Genomic DNA, 19,312 nt, shown 5'->3' with positions numbered 1-19,312 from the left:
CAATACTTAGACAAAGCTGTCCAGGGACCACAAATCCCAAACTGCAGTATTGATTTTGACTACACCAAGGGCTAATATGCATATTATGTGCATATTAATAGCTTTAATGATAAAGAATAATTGTTTTAAACACATTGTGAATTAATTGACAGTTAATTGATGTTTATCTTCTCTAGAAAATCACATACTGCTGAATGTTTCCCATTATCTTGAAAAATGACACAATTTATTAGTCAGCAGAAATGGATGTACCAGACATCTCAAGGTTCTTCTATTTCACAAGTCTAGAAGGTGACAGTAAATCTAAACAATTTATATTATTTGAGTTATTTAGATTTCAGTATTTGAAAAAGAAACACACAGAAGACAGTTAAAATAACATGGCAGCACTGGCACGGCAGGTGGACTATGAGATCTCATTTTTAAAAGTATTATCAATTATATTTGCATATGGTGGTACAATGTGAGTTGAGCTTATTAAACATATACATAGTAAATTACATTACAGTATATACAGGCCATTTTCTATAAACAAAGAGAGGGTATTTGCTACATTTATATATTTTCTGTGCCTCTTGGCATGCACTTTTTCAATTATGCTTCTTACAGATTTACATGGATATCAATCAGTAATATGTAGCATTAATTACAGGATTCCTCAGTCAAACCAAAGACAAATGATTTGCAGAAATGAAAAATTCCCTCGCGTATAGTCAACATTTCACACCTCCTTCTTCCTATAATTTGAAAATACTACAGCAACAAATTTGAGTAGAGGCCATATCGTGACACAGTTCAAGGCAAGGTTGAGTTATCATGGCTGACAAAGAGAAGTTTCCCAGCTTTGAACATCTCTGCTAAGGAATTTTGGTTTTATCATATTTACTTGGTTACAGAGTTCCCATATGCACCTTCACCATTGCCTATGGGCATTTCTTACTTTTGCTGAAACACTCATAACCAAGCTGGCCTCTGAAAGGCACCAGTCATCGCTGACATGCTCAACATAAGGTATGTGCAAACATTATTAAGAAACTAACCCAAATTAGTGAATGTGATCCAGAAAGACAGACTTGGTAAAACTCATATCTATCTGACATCTTTCAAGTTTTCATTATTGGAAAGAGTAACTTCAGTCTTAATTCTCACCGACAGCCTTGGCAACCTGCTGCATTTCAAAAGTGCCCAAAATAATGGGATCATTCCCAATGAAAGCCTTAAGAGAGCACTAAATTAGTAACAAATGTCCTTAGGTCTCCTTGGTCTCTAGGAGGACCCAAAAGATCCAACAACACTATCTTATTCCAAACCGATACCTTTAGCACAACACACTCTAACAAAGGCAGCTTCAGACAATTTCTGTCAGTTAATGTGATTAGCTATTTCAAACGAGAGATAAAGAAGTGGTTTTCCTTAATTTTTTAGAAAAGAACCACACATGTTCAGAAGAATGTGCTCTCCTTCTAGCCTTTCTAAAATACACATAAAAACCTCTGATAAGTCTTGTGCTCCCTATGCTCAGTTATATAATTCCATATTATATTGTCTTGAACATAACACCTTTCACTATAAACTAAACCACAACTGCTGTATATAACTATATATAACCTGTCATACATCAAGAAATTATATCAAACCCTTTGTATCTACTGAGAACATTCCAACTAGCTCTGTGCTCTGTGCTCTTTGTAGGCCTACAGCTACTATTCCAGTGACTTTAGAGACATTTAGTTATTGATCAGGCAGACATCCACAGCAAACTTCTCAATACAATCCTAAGCATGTGGCCAGTGCTGTACAAGAATAAGATGACCACCTCCTGCCTAAGGTACTCATTAACAGCAGCACCAACACCAACACTGAAAATCTTGAGTATCCCATGACCACAGTGGGGCTAACTGCTATCACACCTTACCACTGGTTGCAGGAATTCATGATAGAAGTAGGTAGTGAAAAAACAAAGTACACTTTCCAACTTACTGAAATCAAACCTGCAGACAACCTCAACACAAAGTTAAGCAAATGTAATTTATCCATTCTTTTCCTGTAATGTCTTATGCTTTTCAGTCTCTATTTGTACAGGCCTAAGGGCTCCTGAAATTATAGAAATAAAGTGCTAATTTACATAATATGCATAATTGAAAGGAAAAGCAACTTCTCTTTTGACAGATTTCACTCACCCATTTTCCTCCTTTATCCATTACAGAAGTTGACTATCTAAGTAAGCATGAATGCTAGATAGTCATGAATGCTAAGTTGAATACTTTGTAATGTATGCCACCACTGAAAAAAAAAAAAAAAACAAACCCTAAAAAGCTACCTATCTTTTGAAGCTTTGAATACTATCTTTATTTTTGTCTTTGAAACCTTTGAATTTAGGCCACATGCACATAGTTTGACAGATATCCTTGTTTGTGCTATGCTACATCTTTAAACAGTACAAGACCAGAGCACAAACTCAGATTACTTTACTTTGATCTAAGAAGACTATTTTACTTCAGTCAGCACTCTGTCCTTCACATTGCACATCATGCACACATTAATTTAAATTAAGTCTTTTACTTATCATCTTATTTCTCAGAACTACTGTATGTCCCTGGATGAACTGTACACCCATAACCTGAAATCAGCCCCAACTCTCCAAAAGAGGTAGCAATGAGGAACTAGACATGTGTTACTTTTTGTTTTCTTCAAAACTCCAAGTCCCCCAAAGCCCAGGAAGACCTTCACAAACAAATAAAAATCATTTGGCAGCTCTGATTTAATTATCTGTTTTGGTTGGTCACCTAAACAGTTTTCTCCTGCAAGAAAATAGAAAATGCACTTTTTCATTATAGAAAAGAGACCAAAATAGTGATTGATAGAAGCAACTTTTAGCTGCTTCTCAAAATATTTAGAAAATCAAAACAACAAAGCCTCAATCTTCAAACAATTTCAGCTTCTGGATTTTCTTCTCAAGTAACCACAGCACCACACAGCCTGTGTGTTTTTAGTGGGAAAGTTTGAAAAAGGCCCTTTCCATCAGGGAAAGGGCTTTCCCTGATGGAAACACCACAGGACTTTCATCTGGCTCTCTATGCTGGTACTCACAAGCAAGCACCAAACATATTAGGTGACTTGTGAACCCTCGTATCATGGTGGTCATGGGCTGGTGGGCTGGTTTTACACACACCACTACAGCCCATCTTCCAGGCTGGAAGCGAGCTGGACTGTCCAATCTAGGTGTCAGCTAGAACAACAAACCACTAGGTGTCATCTCAAATTCACAAGAGATGGCAAAACATGTGACCTATTCAGATGCAAGGATCTTTTATTTGTCTAATTATGAACTTTACCTGAGTGTTAGAACTGTCTAACTACCATATGATGTAACTTATATTTCTGGGCAATTTATATAGGCCTTCCTTCAATGGTCCCCAAGGTGAAAATGATCTAACATAAATTGCTGATTCTTGGCAAACTGTTTTCCAGCAAAAATTAACTTTAGAACACAGTAGTTCTTTCAAACAAAGATTTCAATTGAATATAACTGCACTTTCACACTCACTTCCTAGCTCCATTTGTATACAAAGCTGACTTTTCTTTGATGAAAATCCATCAAATCTTAAATTTGAACATCTTACTTGCCATGTTTTTACAAATTTGAGTGATATTTTTTTACTATAAAATGCTATTAAATACATGCATTTGTCTCCAGAAAACTGCATGTCATCTGCTCATTATCCAGTTAATACTGTAAACCAGGAGACTTCAGTAAATGAAAATATAGAAACAGCTGTATTTTATGCAGTAGGATAATGCTGTTTTAGAAAGGAAGAAAACACTGGTGTACAGTAATAAACATGTTCTCTATCATCAATCATTAAAATTGCAGCCTGTAGGAATGAAAATGAAAAATCATAAAGACCATCAGTCACTACAGAAAGGTTCTTACTCTCTTAATTAAGGCTGCCAAGGGCCTTTCCTAGGAAATACCATTGATGTAACTGCTCTTTAGAGTATATGAAAGCAAGAAAGCACATGGTAGATCTAGCTGTCCTCCAAAAAACTTATTGCATTTCTGAAGTATTAAGTCACAAGCGTCAGCAGATAGCATTGGCTTAGATATCTGTTAGTCCTTTAGAAATACTTCTACCATCGCTATGGAAAACATGCATTGCCTCAGTATAACTCCAGGGAAACAAATTATTTCATAATTTTGCCATTTCACAGTCCATAAAGTAACAAAAACTGATAAAATTCAATTTCAACATTAGCTAGTCTATAAACCCATGTTCATAAAATCACTAGCTTTATTCTAAACTAAATATTATATGAATTTTGCATTATTGACATTACATTACCAAAACTTAATAAGGAATTTCAATTACATTTCTACATTCAAAAGTCAATTTCTCAAACCATAACTTCACAAAGTTCAACCAACTTTAACATGGCTATAAAAGCCAAAATATTGTTTGAATATTTCATAGGCTATTATGATTCTCTCCTACCTCTGGCCATGTCTATCCTTTATGGATCTAAGTCTCCACAGCAAAAAAGGCCTTTATTTTTTTAGAAGACAAGACAGCCAGTTCATGACTCTGGGGGGCAGTGCCACTCATGCAGACACTAATGTCACTAATGTTGTTCCAAGCTCCCTGCCAGCCAGCTGCTTGCAGCAGAACAGTCAGTCTGACCTTTGGCCAGGAGGAGGAATGGCTCAATAGCATGAGAAGCTGCCTTATCTAATGGATTAAGTACAGAACCCAAGTGAAATGCCACCTTTGACAAGGACTTGCTCTGTTGGCCTTAGCTGAGTCAGTTAACCTTTCTTAGTTTTCCATCTTTAAAGTGAGAATTATAATTCTACTCTATCTGTGATGATGCAAACATGTTGCAACACACTGATACCATGAATGCTTAAGGTATCTTACAAGGCAAGTCAGTGCAATGCCATAATCAAGTTAAACACATCTCCACAGAAAACTTAAAAAAAATTAATCACAAGTCATCCTTTCATATATGTATAATTATAAATGTTATGGTTAACAAAAAATGTCTTTTAATAAAATATCTTTCAAAAAATATTTTTAAATAATTTTTTTATTATTAACTAGAACTGTTACTTAAAACCCAGTACCTTTCCTGTACATAATAATGCACCAAAATCTTCAGGTGACCTATACGACAGGACCTGATGAAATATTTTATCTACCATAGAATTCTGCCCACCTACTAGATTTTTGTATTTGTGGAGAGAGTTCAAGTGGATATTGAAATCTGTTTGCACTAATTGACAGAGCAAATTACTTTTGGAACCGTATTTCTAAAGGGCCTCCGAATTTATTCCTTCAATTTTACACACACGGTCTTCCATACCTTTGTGAATTTAATTTTTGTGTTCATCACGCTGACATTTCCTAGCATTTGAAGAACCATTTCAAAGACCATTTTTGCACATGTGATGTTAGAACAGTTTAGCAGGACAGATTTTTAAAAAGACATTTTACATTTAGCACAATTAGCCATCTTGGTGTCTTCATCCTGCTTTCAGCTACTGTAATCAAAATTTTAACATGGAATTTTCTTAGAATAGAGGCTGAATTCCAGACATAAAACTGAAAAAAGGGGAAGAAAACAAAAATCTGACTCATTGTCTATGTTTAGTTTCTCTTCTTTAGAGGAGGAAAATCCTGAAAAGCTTTTGAAAACAAAGCTAAGCTCTTTAGTAAAATCTCTCTGATATGTAACATTCTGAAATCACAGTACTCAGAAAAAATGCAGACAATTGAATAATAATGAGGACAGAAATACACATAAATTTACTTCTAATGAAGACTGAAGACACAGTAATCAAAGTGTTAAAAATTCATTTCATGCACATTTCATTTGCCTCTTAGCTGATATTTATCACATAATTCTGTGAGAAAGTGGAGGCCTAAGATGCTCCAGATAAATGTCTCAATTAATTGTACAGAGGTAGCCCTCTTTGAGCTGAACCAGAGCTGTGAGCTCTTTATTAAAAGCACTATTCTGTAGCCTGTAACCTTGTTCCTTGACTCCTCTCTAGTTTCCAATTTAAACAAGTCCCCATGCGGCCCACTCTAAAGGGCTTTGTCTCCCTGTCATTGTTATGAGAGCCAAGGCATCCTGGAAGTGTGAAATCAGACCTCATGAGCTGAACGGTTCCCCAGGGAACACAAGACCTCGCAGAAGGTCAAAGTCATGGGCTGGACCATCTGAAAGCGTCTGATCACTGGTCTGTGACACAGCAAGAAGGGTGGGGGCAGGGGGAGAAAGAGCCAGGGGGCTAGAATTGAACACATCTTAATTAAAGCCCAAAGACTACAAAACAAGCTGTTTTCTAGTCAGGACATCTTACAGAGCTTGAGTTTTGCTCTTGCTAATGAATCTGAGTTCCTAAATATTATTCCTTAAAAGCATAGAACTTGTGTTAAAATTGATCAAACCTGTGGCACATCTTTTCCCAATCTGCTTACTTTTTATCAACGATAAGGCAGACATTTTGAATTTTATTTCATGACACAAAGGAGCGATGTATGTGCCTCAGTAAAAGAGATGCAGACACTGCCTTGTAAAGCCAGCAGCCTTCCACAACCACCCGCCACCTATACCTGACTATGCTGCAGGATTAGATATATCTGACTATTGCCTAATCCTAAACTATGTCACAGTAAGGGCTTATTGCTTCACTACCTGTAATATATATGGGTTAGGTGAAACCCATGTGCATAATGTCAGAAGCCAACTGTCATGATGAGTCCATTATACTTTAGGTTTTACTGAACCACCAGAAAAATCTCTTCATATCAAAGGATGTCACTACAGGCACAGCACCTATCCTGCCAGACTCTACAAGCAGTCAAATCCTTGAGGAAATCTGCCACAGATACCACGAGCAAGCAAAGATTTAGGGAAACAGGAATGTAACTCTTTCTAACTCAGGATTTAGGGAGGAAAAAACCATGCACCGAATAGCTAAAACGCAATGGAAGACTCAATTGGAAGTTTCTTCTCAGACAGAGAAGGAAAAATTAAATTTCATTCTCAATATCATCCCATTCATTAGGTTATACTTTCAAAGAATTTATACTAAATAATACATAATTTCCAGAAAGGTGGATTTGCTGTGACCACAATTTCCAGCAGAATATAATTTTGCATTGATAGAATTTCTAAAATTGTGTATTGATTGATCAGGGAACTACACTTTTTTCTGGGGGAAACAGCCTCAGAGACCAAATAATTTTCCCAAAGACCCTGATCCTGAAAGAAACCCTATTTTTCAGCTCTCGCAAAAACCAAATTAAGCTTTCAAGTGCTGGTGGGGAGTCTCTCCAACCCTTCAGGGGCTCTTCCTCTCATAGATCTCCTGGCAAATGGGTTGAGTGAGAAGTCTGACTGTACTTTCTGGGGTATTTTTAATATCCACTTATGGCATGTTCCAGCAGCACAGCATTTCAAAACTGGTAATGTCTACTTGCTCCCCTGCCCACAGCTTAACTGAAATTTCAGCTCATCCTGGCACATTATTTCATTGCATGTACATGTGAGGGGAGTTGTAAGCTGAGACCTGAACTACCACCCTTAATCACTCTCTTAAAAAAAAAAAAATCTGTACTAACCTTAAGGATTTGAAGTGCACTGTCCAACATTAGGCTATTGAAAGTAGAGGAAAAAAACTTCCCTTGGCTATCAACAGTTTATTAAGGGGTAAACTAAAGTGACCTACTAGCATTCCACTGAGGGAGGCTATGAGCTTTCTTAGGAAGGGAGTAGAATTGAGGGTTTCATTAAAAAGTAATTTGTGCTTTTTACTCATTCATTCAACTCAACTGCTCTTTATTCACACAGAGTTAGTACAGTATTACAATACTGCTCAATGCATGGGACAAAGGAAAAATTTTACGTTTTGAAAGGGGAAAAAAATCCTTGCAATCATAGCAGGATTGATGACTACTTAAAAGATTACAGAAATCTTTTTCCTTCTGTGCTTATGTTTAAGAATGGAATATTAAGGATTTTAAAAATCTACTCAGCTCAAATTAATAAATTTTGATTTATTACTTCACATGAAAAGATTCCTGGAAGAGAAATATGTTTAACAGACCGGAAACAGAGCAAAACACTTAGATACTATATAGTTGTTCCAGCTGCTTTTCAGACTCAGGGGCAAAAGATTAACTCTGAAAACACATTACAGTAAGATGAGCAAACTAGTCCTTAGCTTTTACTCATAGAAGCAATCCTTAGTGGTGTAAGTAACACGACTGATGACAGCACTCTCCACACTAATTACTTAGTTGAGTAAAGGTGGATCAAGTTTTTACACAATTTTTGCAAATATGATTTATTGACAATCACCAAATACCTACTTTATTTCTCACTATTGCTATTCAAAGTTTAATTTTAAATGAATGACCTGTACATAACTACAAGTTACTAAAAATAGCTATAAACTACAACAGTAGATAGTAAAACCATTTCTTCTCTCCAAAATTCCCAGTTACTTTTGTACGGAATATACAAGATTTCTGTCACATCTAGAATGTGCAGCCATCTTACAAAATACCTTTGCTGTATCAACACTTTTTCTTACTAACAAGGAAAGGTAGTGAGTGTTCTTCCCCATCTTCCTGTCTGGCATCTGAAATACAATGTCCGAAAATTTTTGGTAGCTCTCTACATCTTTAATTGAATCAAATATATTTCCAAAAATATTGTTCAACCAGCACAAATAACATGTTGATTTGGAAAAGCTGAAGACTGAACGAGGTCAAGGATTGAATTATCCTATTTGCCCCTGAGTAACTTAATCTCTCCCTCTGTTCAGAAAACGTTGGATTATAAGGTCAAACCAGACTGAGGGATCTTTAAAGCATTTCTACAACTCCACCAAAAATAGAATCTGTTATTTTGTGTACCACAAACTGGATATCAAATGTTTGCACTGATAAAATGTTTACACTTTTACCTTATCTGAAATACTAGTAATTATGTTAATTATCACAAAACTACTAAAAATTGAATAAGTTGCTCTGTATCTGCTCCTTTAACAGAGCATTTATTCTAGTTTCCTTTTACTTTCTTCCCATTTTTTAAAATTTTCATTATTATTTTAAAGCAGAGATGGCTACTTTCTAACACAAATGCAGCTCATTTTGCTCCATTCAACTCATGCGGTATGAAGGTGATTGTACTTAGAGGAGATAACTTGGACATTTATGGAGAAATATGGTCAGAATGGCTGAAATACTTTTTCTTTATTTTGCAAAGCAACATGTTGAATTAACCATTCAACTTATAACATAAAATAGTATTTAAAAAAAAAAAATCTTATTCCCTTATCTTATAAAGATAAGCAGTAGCTACAGCAAATTGCATTTAGTTGAAATGCCTGAAACTGACAGCAGCCTTGCTAAATATCTAACAGATATCAAGTGATTCTTTTGGCAACAATTTTTAAAGTAGTATCTAAGTCTGGAACCTTTTATCTGACTTGTACCTTGGAATTTAATGTTGATAATTTTGTATGGTTTAATCTACTAAAATAAAAGAACTTTTTTCTATGTAATTTTATAGGATGTCTGACGGAGAAAAATGTATATTTCACCTTTATTATCAGAAATAATCTACATAGGGCTCTGCTAGTGTTAGTATGACTTGCTGCCTTACAAAACTTTTGTTTGTGTTTAGATTTTTTCATTAATGAGCAGAAGGTGGAAGTGCACAAACAGAACATAATCTGCAGATGAACTTTTGTTTTAAGCATTTTTTCCCCCTGTTCTAAAAACACTGAATCTCACTACAGGATTCAGTGTCACAGAAACTAAATGAATCCTTGCCTGTGACATCAGCTGCCATCAATGCTTCTGCTCTGATGACCTTCACCTGAAGAAATCCCACATCACTGATGTTATGGAACATCATCATTGGACTCTAAAAAATAATAAAAAGAAAAATAATTCTAGATTGCAAAAGAAACAAACCAAAAGCAATATTAATACTCTCCACCCTGGCCCAGATATAAGTTACTGTAATTCTGACTACATACTCAGACTTTTAAATATTATTTGCTGAAGAATGTGCAGTTGTTTGCATTTCCTCATGTATTTTGCAACTTTAACTTATCAATGAAAATTACAAAGGAAGAGTTAGAATATGATTGATTAAATTTAACACAAATTCTAGTGAATTAATCCCGTAATACTATGGAAATAACTGTACTTCAAAATTTGAAATTATAGCAATATAATAAGAAATTAGCACAAAAAATGAAACAACTACTCTCCCTGAATTATTTTGCAAGAACTATGTTCACATTTTCCCACTGATGGCTCCAATATTATCTTGTGCAATAACCTGGGGCCAATAAGGGCCAATAAAGATTTTTGTAGTTGACTATTACATGTAAGCTTGCATACACCATATACACCTATAATAAGCTTGTGAATAACATCAGCAAAAACAATCAAACGAGAATAACAACTGCATAAGAACTGTCATAATAATCACATGCAGAAAGGATAAAAAAATAATTAAAATATGTTTCAATTCCATGGCAGAAATCCCTTAACATAACTCATTATAATTTTTTAGCATAAATTTCTTTAATAGCTACATGTATTAAGAAGAGGAAAAAAAAAGAGCTCAATAAACTAACACGTGCATTTATTCAACCAACACAGATTTAGAAAGCTGCTGCTCTTTTTTCAAGTAACTAGATCTAACAAACTGGGAGTATTGCACTAACTAGGTGTGATATGCTACAATTATCAAACTCCAGCTTTTAGTATTATTTAAAATTTGCAGAGTTTTAAATGATAAAACATTGAATGCAAATTTATTTCATAGATACTAGCTCATACCTTTATTTTGAAATATTTTAAAATCTGGACTAATGTATTTAATGCCTATGGTCCTCTCTAAAATTTTAATGTGGTGAAACTTTTTCCACTGCCTATGACAATGTCCAGATTTCTACAAAAAGCAAGCATCAGGGAAAACATCAAATCAACAATTCCTTAATTTATTACAAAACCAAAATTTACTTTTATGGAAATGAGAATAAATTACATCACTGAATCTAAAAACCACAGATGCTGCTTAAATGAAATATTAAATGTCAGCTTGCAAAAACAGTATCCTTTTGCACAGAAAATCTACCCATTAAGATATTAGACATAAAATATGCACTCCTGTCTTTCTAATTAATAAGACAATTCTAACAGTTAAATCACACTGATACTAACTTGACAAACTCCAGCTGACCATTTACTGTTTACAGTGAAGATTTGACCTTGCTACACTGAATTTAAAAATCCAATTCAGTGTAGTAGCCCATATGCTACATGCATGCATTTTGTTATAATGGGGTAACAGTGAATAATTTTTTACCAATTTTAATAAGATAATCATCATAAATATGACTTTAAAATACTGGTGGTCAACTTTAATCAGCACACACTCAACCCCTTGCTTATGTGCTTACAAGCTGAGGGTAGCAGAGATGGTATTACAGATAGCACTGGTATAATTCAAAAGCATCTCTGCACCCCTCATTTATTACAATGATGATCAGGGTTTGGAAGCTTTTTATCAGAACTAGTAGCAGAACAGAGATAATTCTGCTGTAATACACATGATCAAAATCACAGGACTTACAAAAATGTTTCTGCATTCTACCCCAGTTTCCCAACAACCAAAACAAAACACCAAACTGTAGAAATAAGGCAAAGCAAAAACCGAATACAAAGCAATATAAGCAATGGCACCCATTTCCTATGCCATACAGTCTTCTTTTCCCAAATTTCATCCCGGTTAGCTCACTCTAACGAGCACTCTGCCAGTGCTGTATTTCACTTTACCAACTTTGTTAAAATCCCGCAGAATTTTTAAACTTTTAATTCCAGAAAGTAGCTGGCTTAGATTAATTTACTGCACATACTGACTGGGGAGAGTGATGAAAATTAATACAATGCCACAACAGAGACTCTTGGAGAAGCAAATTACTTTAAATACATAACTTTAAGTAATGATTTATCAGATTATATTCTGCCTTCTTATTTGTGATTATTGTTGAAGGTGCATAGTTTCTGAAGCCTAGAATTTCCATAGCAGAGGAATCTGTGATTTGCTGGGAATCTTTTCAGCCCTCAATAGATGGGAAAAGATTGAAATGCTCTGGAGATGAGTCTTCTTTATTTTTTTAATGAAAGGCTGTATAATATATTTTCTGTATGGCTGCAGCAGCTGTCAGGAAGAGCATCTCAGTTCAGCTCTATTATGGGAGAAGCAATACCCCATCCCATGGCATTGAGATACACTGAGGGCCCAGTACTGATTGACAGCTTGTCACCATGACGTCTTATTCCATCTCTGTTATGGAGAAAATTAATGTCACACCACCAGCCTCATGACTCGCTGTCATCTTAGAACTGCTCACCTTCTATCAATGCTCTAAATAACATTTCAAGCCCATCGTCTCACAGTGGACAATCTGGTCAAGGGACATTAAATCGGATGACTGTGAAATGTCATAATAAAAATGGAATGCTAACAACTTCTCTAAACTAGCTCCTCTGGTTTTTAAACTGTGACAAGGGGGACCATGAGTTCAGCACACCAGTTCTGAAAAGGTCATACAATCTCTCTTGGTCTGCACCCATTAATGTGCCCCCCTCCTCACCCCAAAAGGAATTAATCTTTTCAGACAATCGTGGTAAAATAACGGTTCAAACAGTAATGCCTATTTAATTTGTAAGGCTCTGATGTTCAGCTACAAATGGTTAAGTGACAGTAATAGAGTCATTTTCTAAGGCTATTTGATCTGATGGCAAGGTCAGCTCATTAACTGTTTTTGGCTGTAGAAAGGGTGCAAACTACATTTCACAAATGGAAGCTAGATTTTTTTAAAGAGGAAATAAATCCAAAAAAACAGCCAATCAACACGGAACTCTACATATTGCTGATTACACATGCTGTCTTTGTATTATTTCTGAAGTGCAGGTATGAATACCAAAGTCAAATTGAATATCAGTGAAAGTAAACTACTTGAATTGAGTTAGCCCTGGTAATTTCTTTCTTCTGCTGATAATTTTAATAAAAACAGTAGAATTTATCAAAAAAGTATGTAAATGCCACAATTTTCAGAAACACATAATGAAAAATTCATACTTCTGCGATATGAACATCTTTCTAAAATTTAAATGGCTTTGAATGTATACACCAATGTAAATATATGAAGAGACACATATCCTTGTATTTACAAGAAACAGGAAAAAAACAGATCAGTCTTATGCCACATAATTATGCTTTACACTGGGGACAAAAAATTGAGGATTTAGGAAAAATGATTAAGAGTACAGTTGCAACATGTTTCTGTACTGCTACTGAAATAATCAAAACCATCAGTATGACTTGTCTGCTGTCTCATCACACAGAATAAGCTACAGAAATATTGTTGCTGTTGGTAGCAGGAACTATGGCACCTCAAAAACATATCCATCAAAAAATTATTCTACTTATAGACATCTATTTTGACAACGACAGACTGTCTTGGTTGATTCCAAAATGTGCAGTAACTCTCTTAATTGTAATTATTTTTCAGAGATGGTGGACAATACGTTAACTTTCAATTCATTTTGGAATATTATATTTAGCCTCTCTAAGTCACCTCTATTAAATTGTGTTTATGATAACACTATTGGTGTATGAGTTGTACAAGCATTAGCAGACACCTGATTCAGTGGAGATAGAATAAATTTGCTGAAGCACACATCCTGCTAATCTGTTTGAAGAATATTTTACAGCATTAGTACTAGGACTTCATGTTATCTGCACAGCCTGATAAGGTACCTCTTTATTAAAGTCTGTTATTGAAAAGGATGTCCGTCATGGAATAGGAATATTTTAAAATCTTGGAAATAAATTAAGCAGCCTCTCTGATAGTCAGAGGTTGGTTTAATGGCTGAGTGTCTAGCAAAGCCGTCCTAAACACCTGGCAGCATTGTACAGTAAAAGCTTTGTAATTGCAAGTGGAAACAGCATTTTTTTCTTTCTTCATGTGTAGTGAGACAGTTACTTTTAGTGATTTAGGTATTAGCAAATGCTGGAGTAAGAGCTCCCCTCTCTGTTGCTTTGATAAAATTACAAAGAATCTGCGTAATGCAAAGACACTGGGAAATTAAAATAATCTTCTTCAGAATATTTTAAAATGGAAACATTGTTTGAAACAATTATTTTTATGTGCTTCAGCCTTTAGTATTAAGATAAAGTAAGTTTTCTTGCCCTTTAACAGATGATCCAAATAAAAAGCTAAAAACCATTAGCACCTCAATTATTTGGCATAAACAATCACTAGAAACTGTTAAGTTACTGCATGATCCCTTAGGCACTTTGTGCTTGGTAAAAATCATCTACAAGGCTGTAAAATTACCTTCATTATTTGACACCGTATCAAACAGTTCAACTACCATGTAAAAAATAATGTTATTGTATGAAGAGCATTTGTAGCCTTCTTGATGTTACCTGTTCCAGCTATAACTATTTATTGCTTGTATATTAATAGCTAGTTTAAATTATAGTCATTGGCTAGATGTGATTAGAATAGAAGAGATATATTTGGATTTTCCCCTCACTACAGTTATTTTTTATATAGGCCAATATTTTGCTAACAAAGGATGAAAGAGAACATCATACATATCTCTTTAGAATCTCCTCTCGCTCTTTCTGGTCCTCCAGGGAGTTGATGGAGAGGTCAGAGATAGTGACTGCAGCTGAGGCTGTGAGAGTGACCAGCAACACCAGGTATCCCTCTCCCTCCTCTAGCGGCATCTCCAACTTGTGGGTCTGTTCTTTACTCAGGGTCGATAGGTCAATCTGGCACCTAGAAACACACATTCTCCATCAGCATGTGGTTTTTCTCACATCAAACAAGAGCACATTGGCTCGCTTGCATTCAAATGGACAAAAAAATCCAAGTAAGCAGAAACTCCTACCCAGCTTCTGAAAAAAATTCTTAATTTCTCTTCAGCTTTAACCCATGCCCTTTGTTTCTTTTTTTTTAGAGCTACACAAACAGTTTTGAGGTGAAAAATCAGTTTTAATAAGAACATAAAGACACCACAGACAAGTTTAGCTAATATTCCTTACTCAAATGCAGTCTAAGAAAATTTTTAAAAATACAGCTCAGATGCAAATTTTATTTTCAATTACACCTTTTGTATAGATGCAAAATATAAGTTCTCATGTGAACAGTTTTCACCTAACAACAGTAAAAACCCTTTCTTAAAAAATAGAATTCTACATGGATTTAATTATGATGGCATAAAGATGACTGAGCATAGAAAAACTCAACTTATACTCAGCTTTCATGCAGTAAGCTGTGTACGGGTCAAATCCTCATGCTGGCACCCAGGGTAAATTCTGATTCCACAACCCCCTATAGAATAAAATGTCTCAGGCTGTAATGAGCAGAGACTACATATAGCTGTGCAGAGTGTGTGCAGAGTGGCTGAAGGGAATCTGCCCTGTCTGATCCCCTTCTGAGTAACTCTGGCTGTGCCATACACTGAACTAATAAAGAATGATTCCATACTTGCTGGACAGCAGAAATAGCTTTGCAACAGCTTTAGAAATTTAAGGTAAAGGAAGGAAAGGAGTATCTTTGCTGCCCAAGAGCTGACTCAAACCTTCTAAATAAAACAATAATATGTTAGCCTCAATTAGTCTGTGCACAGATTAAATGTTTTAATACTTTAATTTGTACAATGCACAAGTTTCAACTTGCTTAGATTAGAAGTCGGAGCATGTATTGAAATTCAATGTCTGTGTCAAATGTAATGCCAGTTTGCATTGGACAGGAATTTCTGTGAAAAAGAACTATTCGGAATACTCACAGCATTCCAAAATGGGTTTTGCCAGCTTTTTGCTCTAAATATAACCACCAATAATACTGAAATATTCTATGTGTTGGTTAGCCACTCTACACTCTACATTCAACAGCAATTATTTCATGTAACAAGCACATGTACTATATGCCACTAATTCACTAAACTAAACATCAAGCAAACCCTTTTCATAAAATGTCAATTGATATTGAAGGCAATGTGGTCACTGCAGGGCCAATAAACTAAGAAAAAGGTGGCAGACATGAAAATATGGCCATTTAAGGATAGGAGATAGCCAATTATGAGGATAAATGCAGTCTCATAAAATGAGCAATGTGCTATCACAGGCAGATCAGATTTACTACAGGAAAACTGTATTTTGTTTTTTCAGAGACATTTACTGCCTCTTGTACGGTTCACTTAACTAGTGCAAAGCTCACATAATAACAAGGTTAAATGATCTTACAATAAAAAAAAATCTAAATTATGTAGCATTCTGAGCTTAATGCTTTTCTTCTATTTTGAACTTTTTGGGTGATAGGGAGTGAAAAATTAAATTAGCAATAGTAAGGAAAAATAAAGCTGCTGCTGTCAGTGCAGTCTGATGGCCAATACAAGCTTCATCCATGTACATAGTCAAATTCTTATTTTGGATGCAGTGAGGAATTTAAAGCCCTTCTTAAGACAACAAACTTAAACATTCAAAGCTGTAGCAATTTTGCTACAGGTATTAAATACTCTTCAATAATTTATTTCAAAACAGATACGCCTCAAAAATAGGACTCAGCAACAATATGGGGTCTTCAACCAATAAACATGTAAAAAAACAGTCTAAACTCTCTTAAAATCATTAAAATACTCAGAAAGTCATTGTGACACTAATGGAGAAATAATCCCCTCACTCAAAAATAGGCAGCAAAAGCTACCCCATATATATAAATCAGAAAAAAACAAAACAAAACAAAACAATGAGTGTAAAATTACAAGGTCTACATCAGGGCTACTAGATCTAATTTCTTCAATTCTTGAAGCTACAACACTTTAACACTATGAGTAGTCCAGTTTTTTTATTAGGCTGAAATAAGCAACTGGCAATTCGCTTTTACCTGTTCACCTTTCCTATTAGAAATATTTCATTCCTAATAGCACCATATCTAGAACAGATTACCCAAGAAATATGTATCTATCACCTGCTTGATAAATTTTCATGAACAGGCCATCACCTGCTTGTTATTTCCTAAAATCATACAAAGATAGGAACTGATCTGGAAAATTTTTTCCAGTAAAAGGCCTTAACTATTTTAAAGGAAAATTATTCTCTCAAGTACCCTCAGAAAATGTGATAAAAACATAGGGTTATTCCATTAAGGACTGTCATCTTTGCACTTCACAGAAGTCCAGATTAAGAGCACTTTTATGCATACATGATCAGGTGAAAACAGATTTCTCACTCCATGCCAGGTGCTCTGCCCTGGCTTTGAAGGAGATGCAGCTTACCTGTGCCTAATTTGAAACTGCCAAGGCTCAAGGAGCACCCAGCACAAGGGGAGACTATTTACAACACATGCACTTCAGTAAAATGGTAAGGCTTTCCAATCTACAGACAGTGTAAGAAAAAATGCAATTTTTTCCCATTAGTAGTTGATTTTTTTAATGATAAAAAATCAGCTTCATTTGATCTCATGCCAAATTATCCTAAGAAAAGGAAAAAGAATTGAATAATTTTTTTGTCCATTCTCCTCTTTCCTCATCAGATCTTTTTATGGGACCAAAAAAAAAAAAAAGTGAAGGAAGCCTGGTTTTATTAAGGTATTACCTAAACACTAACCTTATCCTAGAATAATCTTGACAGAGTTCAACTGGAAAATCCAAAACTCATTTTTGTACTACATTTTTTTCAAAGGACTGAAGCTAACAAAACATTTCCAAAAATAAGCATCTGTTTGGAACATACCTGTTTTCCAAATGTAAATATCTTTGGAAAGCTTAGGCTGACAATGTCCCTTTATATTTTACTGAAATTATAGCCAAGTATTCCAAGCTTTAAAGGCTTAGTAATGTTGACTTTTATATCAGTTAAGATGTTCTCTAAAAAGACATTTGTTTCCTACAACTGTGTCTCCACGGAGAAGAAAGATGCTTTTAGGATGAAGGTAAACATATATGTTACCAGAAAGTTCTACAGAATGAATGAGACATTTTTGTCCCATATTCTCAAATTGAGGACCATGAAAAATTCCAGCCATTTTGAGAAGGCCATAAGCTGCATATGACCAGCAGCTGTCACACTGGAAACATGAGAAAATAGTAACTTTGTACAGACTTGTTTCTTAAGGAATTATTATTTATATGCTGCTGGTAAAGGCAAAGACTTTTTCCACCTGTAATTAGATTAGCCTGAAAAACTGTTGAAAAAAAATTGCCACTAACTCCACACAGATTTCCAAGCATGACTATAAATCGCATTGCAGTTTGAGTTTTTCTGCCTCTTCCATGCTGTATGGCCCCTTCAGTGCACACAGGTTTCAGCACTTCAAGTGGTGAGTAGGAGCACTGGAACAATTTCCCTGGCTGGCCTTTCAGATAAAGGTGGAGGGAGACGTATCCCACCTATTAGTTCTGCATGTGAACACTACCAGGCACCATGTGTAGCTGAATTTTCAGGTCTTGAGAGATCAGAAGGGAGAAAAACGACAAAGTGCATCAAGCTCACGTGCCAAAGTTATCACAGATGAATTGCTCAAAAACAGGGTACAGCTCCCATGGAGGAAGATTTGAAGGTTCAAGGGAAATCTGCCACTTGTCTGAAAGTGTGTTCAGTGTGTTAATCACACAAAATTTTAGAAATCTATTTCAGATTTATTTTTAATTTGAATATATCTGGCCTTTGGTTCTTTTTATGCCTTTCCTTACCAGTTGAAAAACCCTTTAGTGTTTCATGTTTTCTTCTAGTGAAGGAACTCATACACTATAATCATATCTCTTCTTGATCTTCCTTTTGATATGCTAAACACCTTCAGCTCCCTATACATTTCCTAGGAACATATCTCCTACAGCCCTCAAATGACTTTTTGTAACTTTTCTGATCCAGTGAAATTCTCCTGCATCCTTTTTAAAGTGTGGAAGGCAGAACTATATGTAGTATTTTATTATCAGCATGTCTAACAGGTAAAAATCACCTCCCCTCTTTAGTTCTAACAGAACCTGGAATGTAAGACTGTGTTGGCACCCTGGTGAAATATTCTTGCTAATGAATGAATTACAAAGGTAGCAACATGACATAGAAGGCCTCTTAAAAGCCAGGTGGACAGGCAAGTGAGAGACAGCAGATAGTGGAATCATTTTCTCACATGACAAAATAAAGCATAAAAGAGGAACTGGCACAATCCTAAGTGATAGGGACAGAAAAGCACCACTTG

At 35.3% G+C, this 19,312-nt stretch overlaps 1 protein-coding gene across 4 annotated transcripts in view; it reads right to left on the bottom strand.

The window, feature by feature from the left end:
* The window catches only part of MCTP1 (multiple C2 and transmembrane domain containing 1), a 214,592-nt gene that overhangs the window by 103,467 nt on the left and 91,813 nt on the right, over positions 1-19,312 (bottom strand). For all 4 annotated transcript variants that reach the window (XR_005978216.2, XR_012052948.1, XM_030258810.4 and 1 more), the window contains 2 exons: positions 14,704-14,890; positions 9,849-9,942 (listed from right to left, as the gene is read on the bottom strand). Coding sequence is in view for 2 of the 4 variants with exons in the window: in XM_030258810.4 (XP_030114670.1) it covers positions 9,849-9,942; positions 14,704-14,890 (281 nt within the window). In the remaining 2 variants the exon portion in view is untranslated. The remainder of the gene's footprint in view (positions 1-9,848; positions 9,943-14,703; positions 14,891-19,312) is intronic.

Source organism: Taeniopygia guttata, chromosome Z, assembly GCF_048771995.1.
Source record: "Taeniopygia guttata chromosome Z, bTaeGut7.mat, whole genome shotgun sequence".
Classification (NCBI taxonomy): Eukaryota; Metazoa; Chordata; class Aves; order Passeriformes; family Estrildidae; genus Taeniopygia; species Taeniopygia guttata.
Note: the sequence above shows the minus strand (reverse complement) of the source record. Positions and strands in the feature narration are given on the sequence as shown.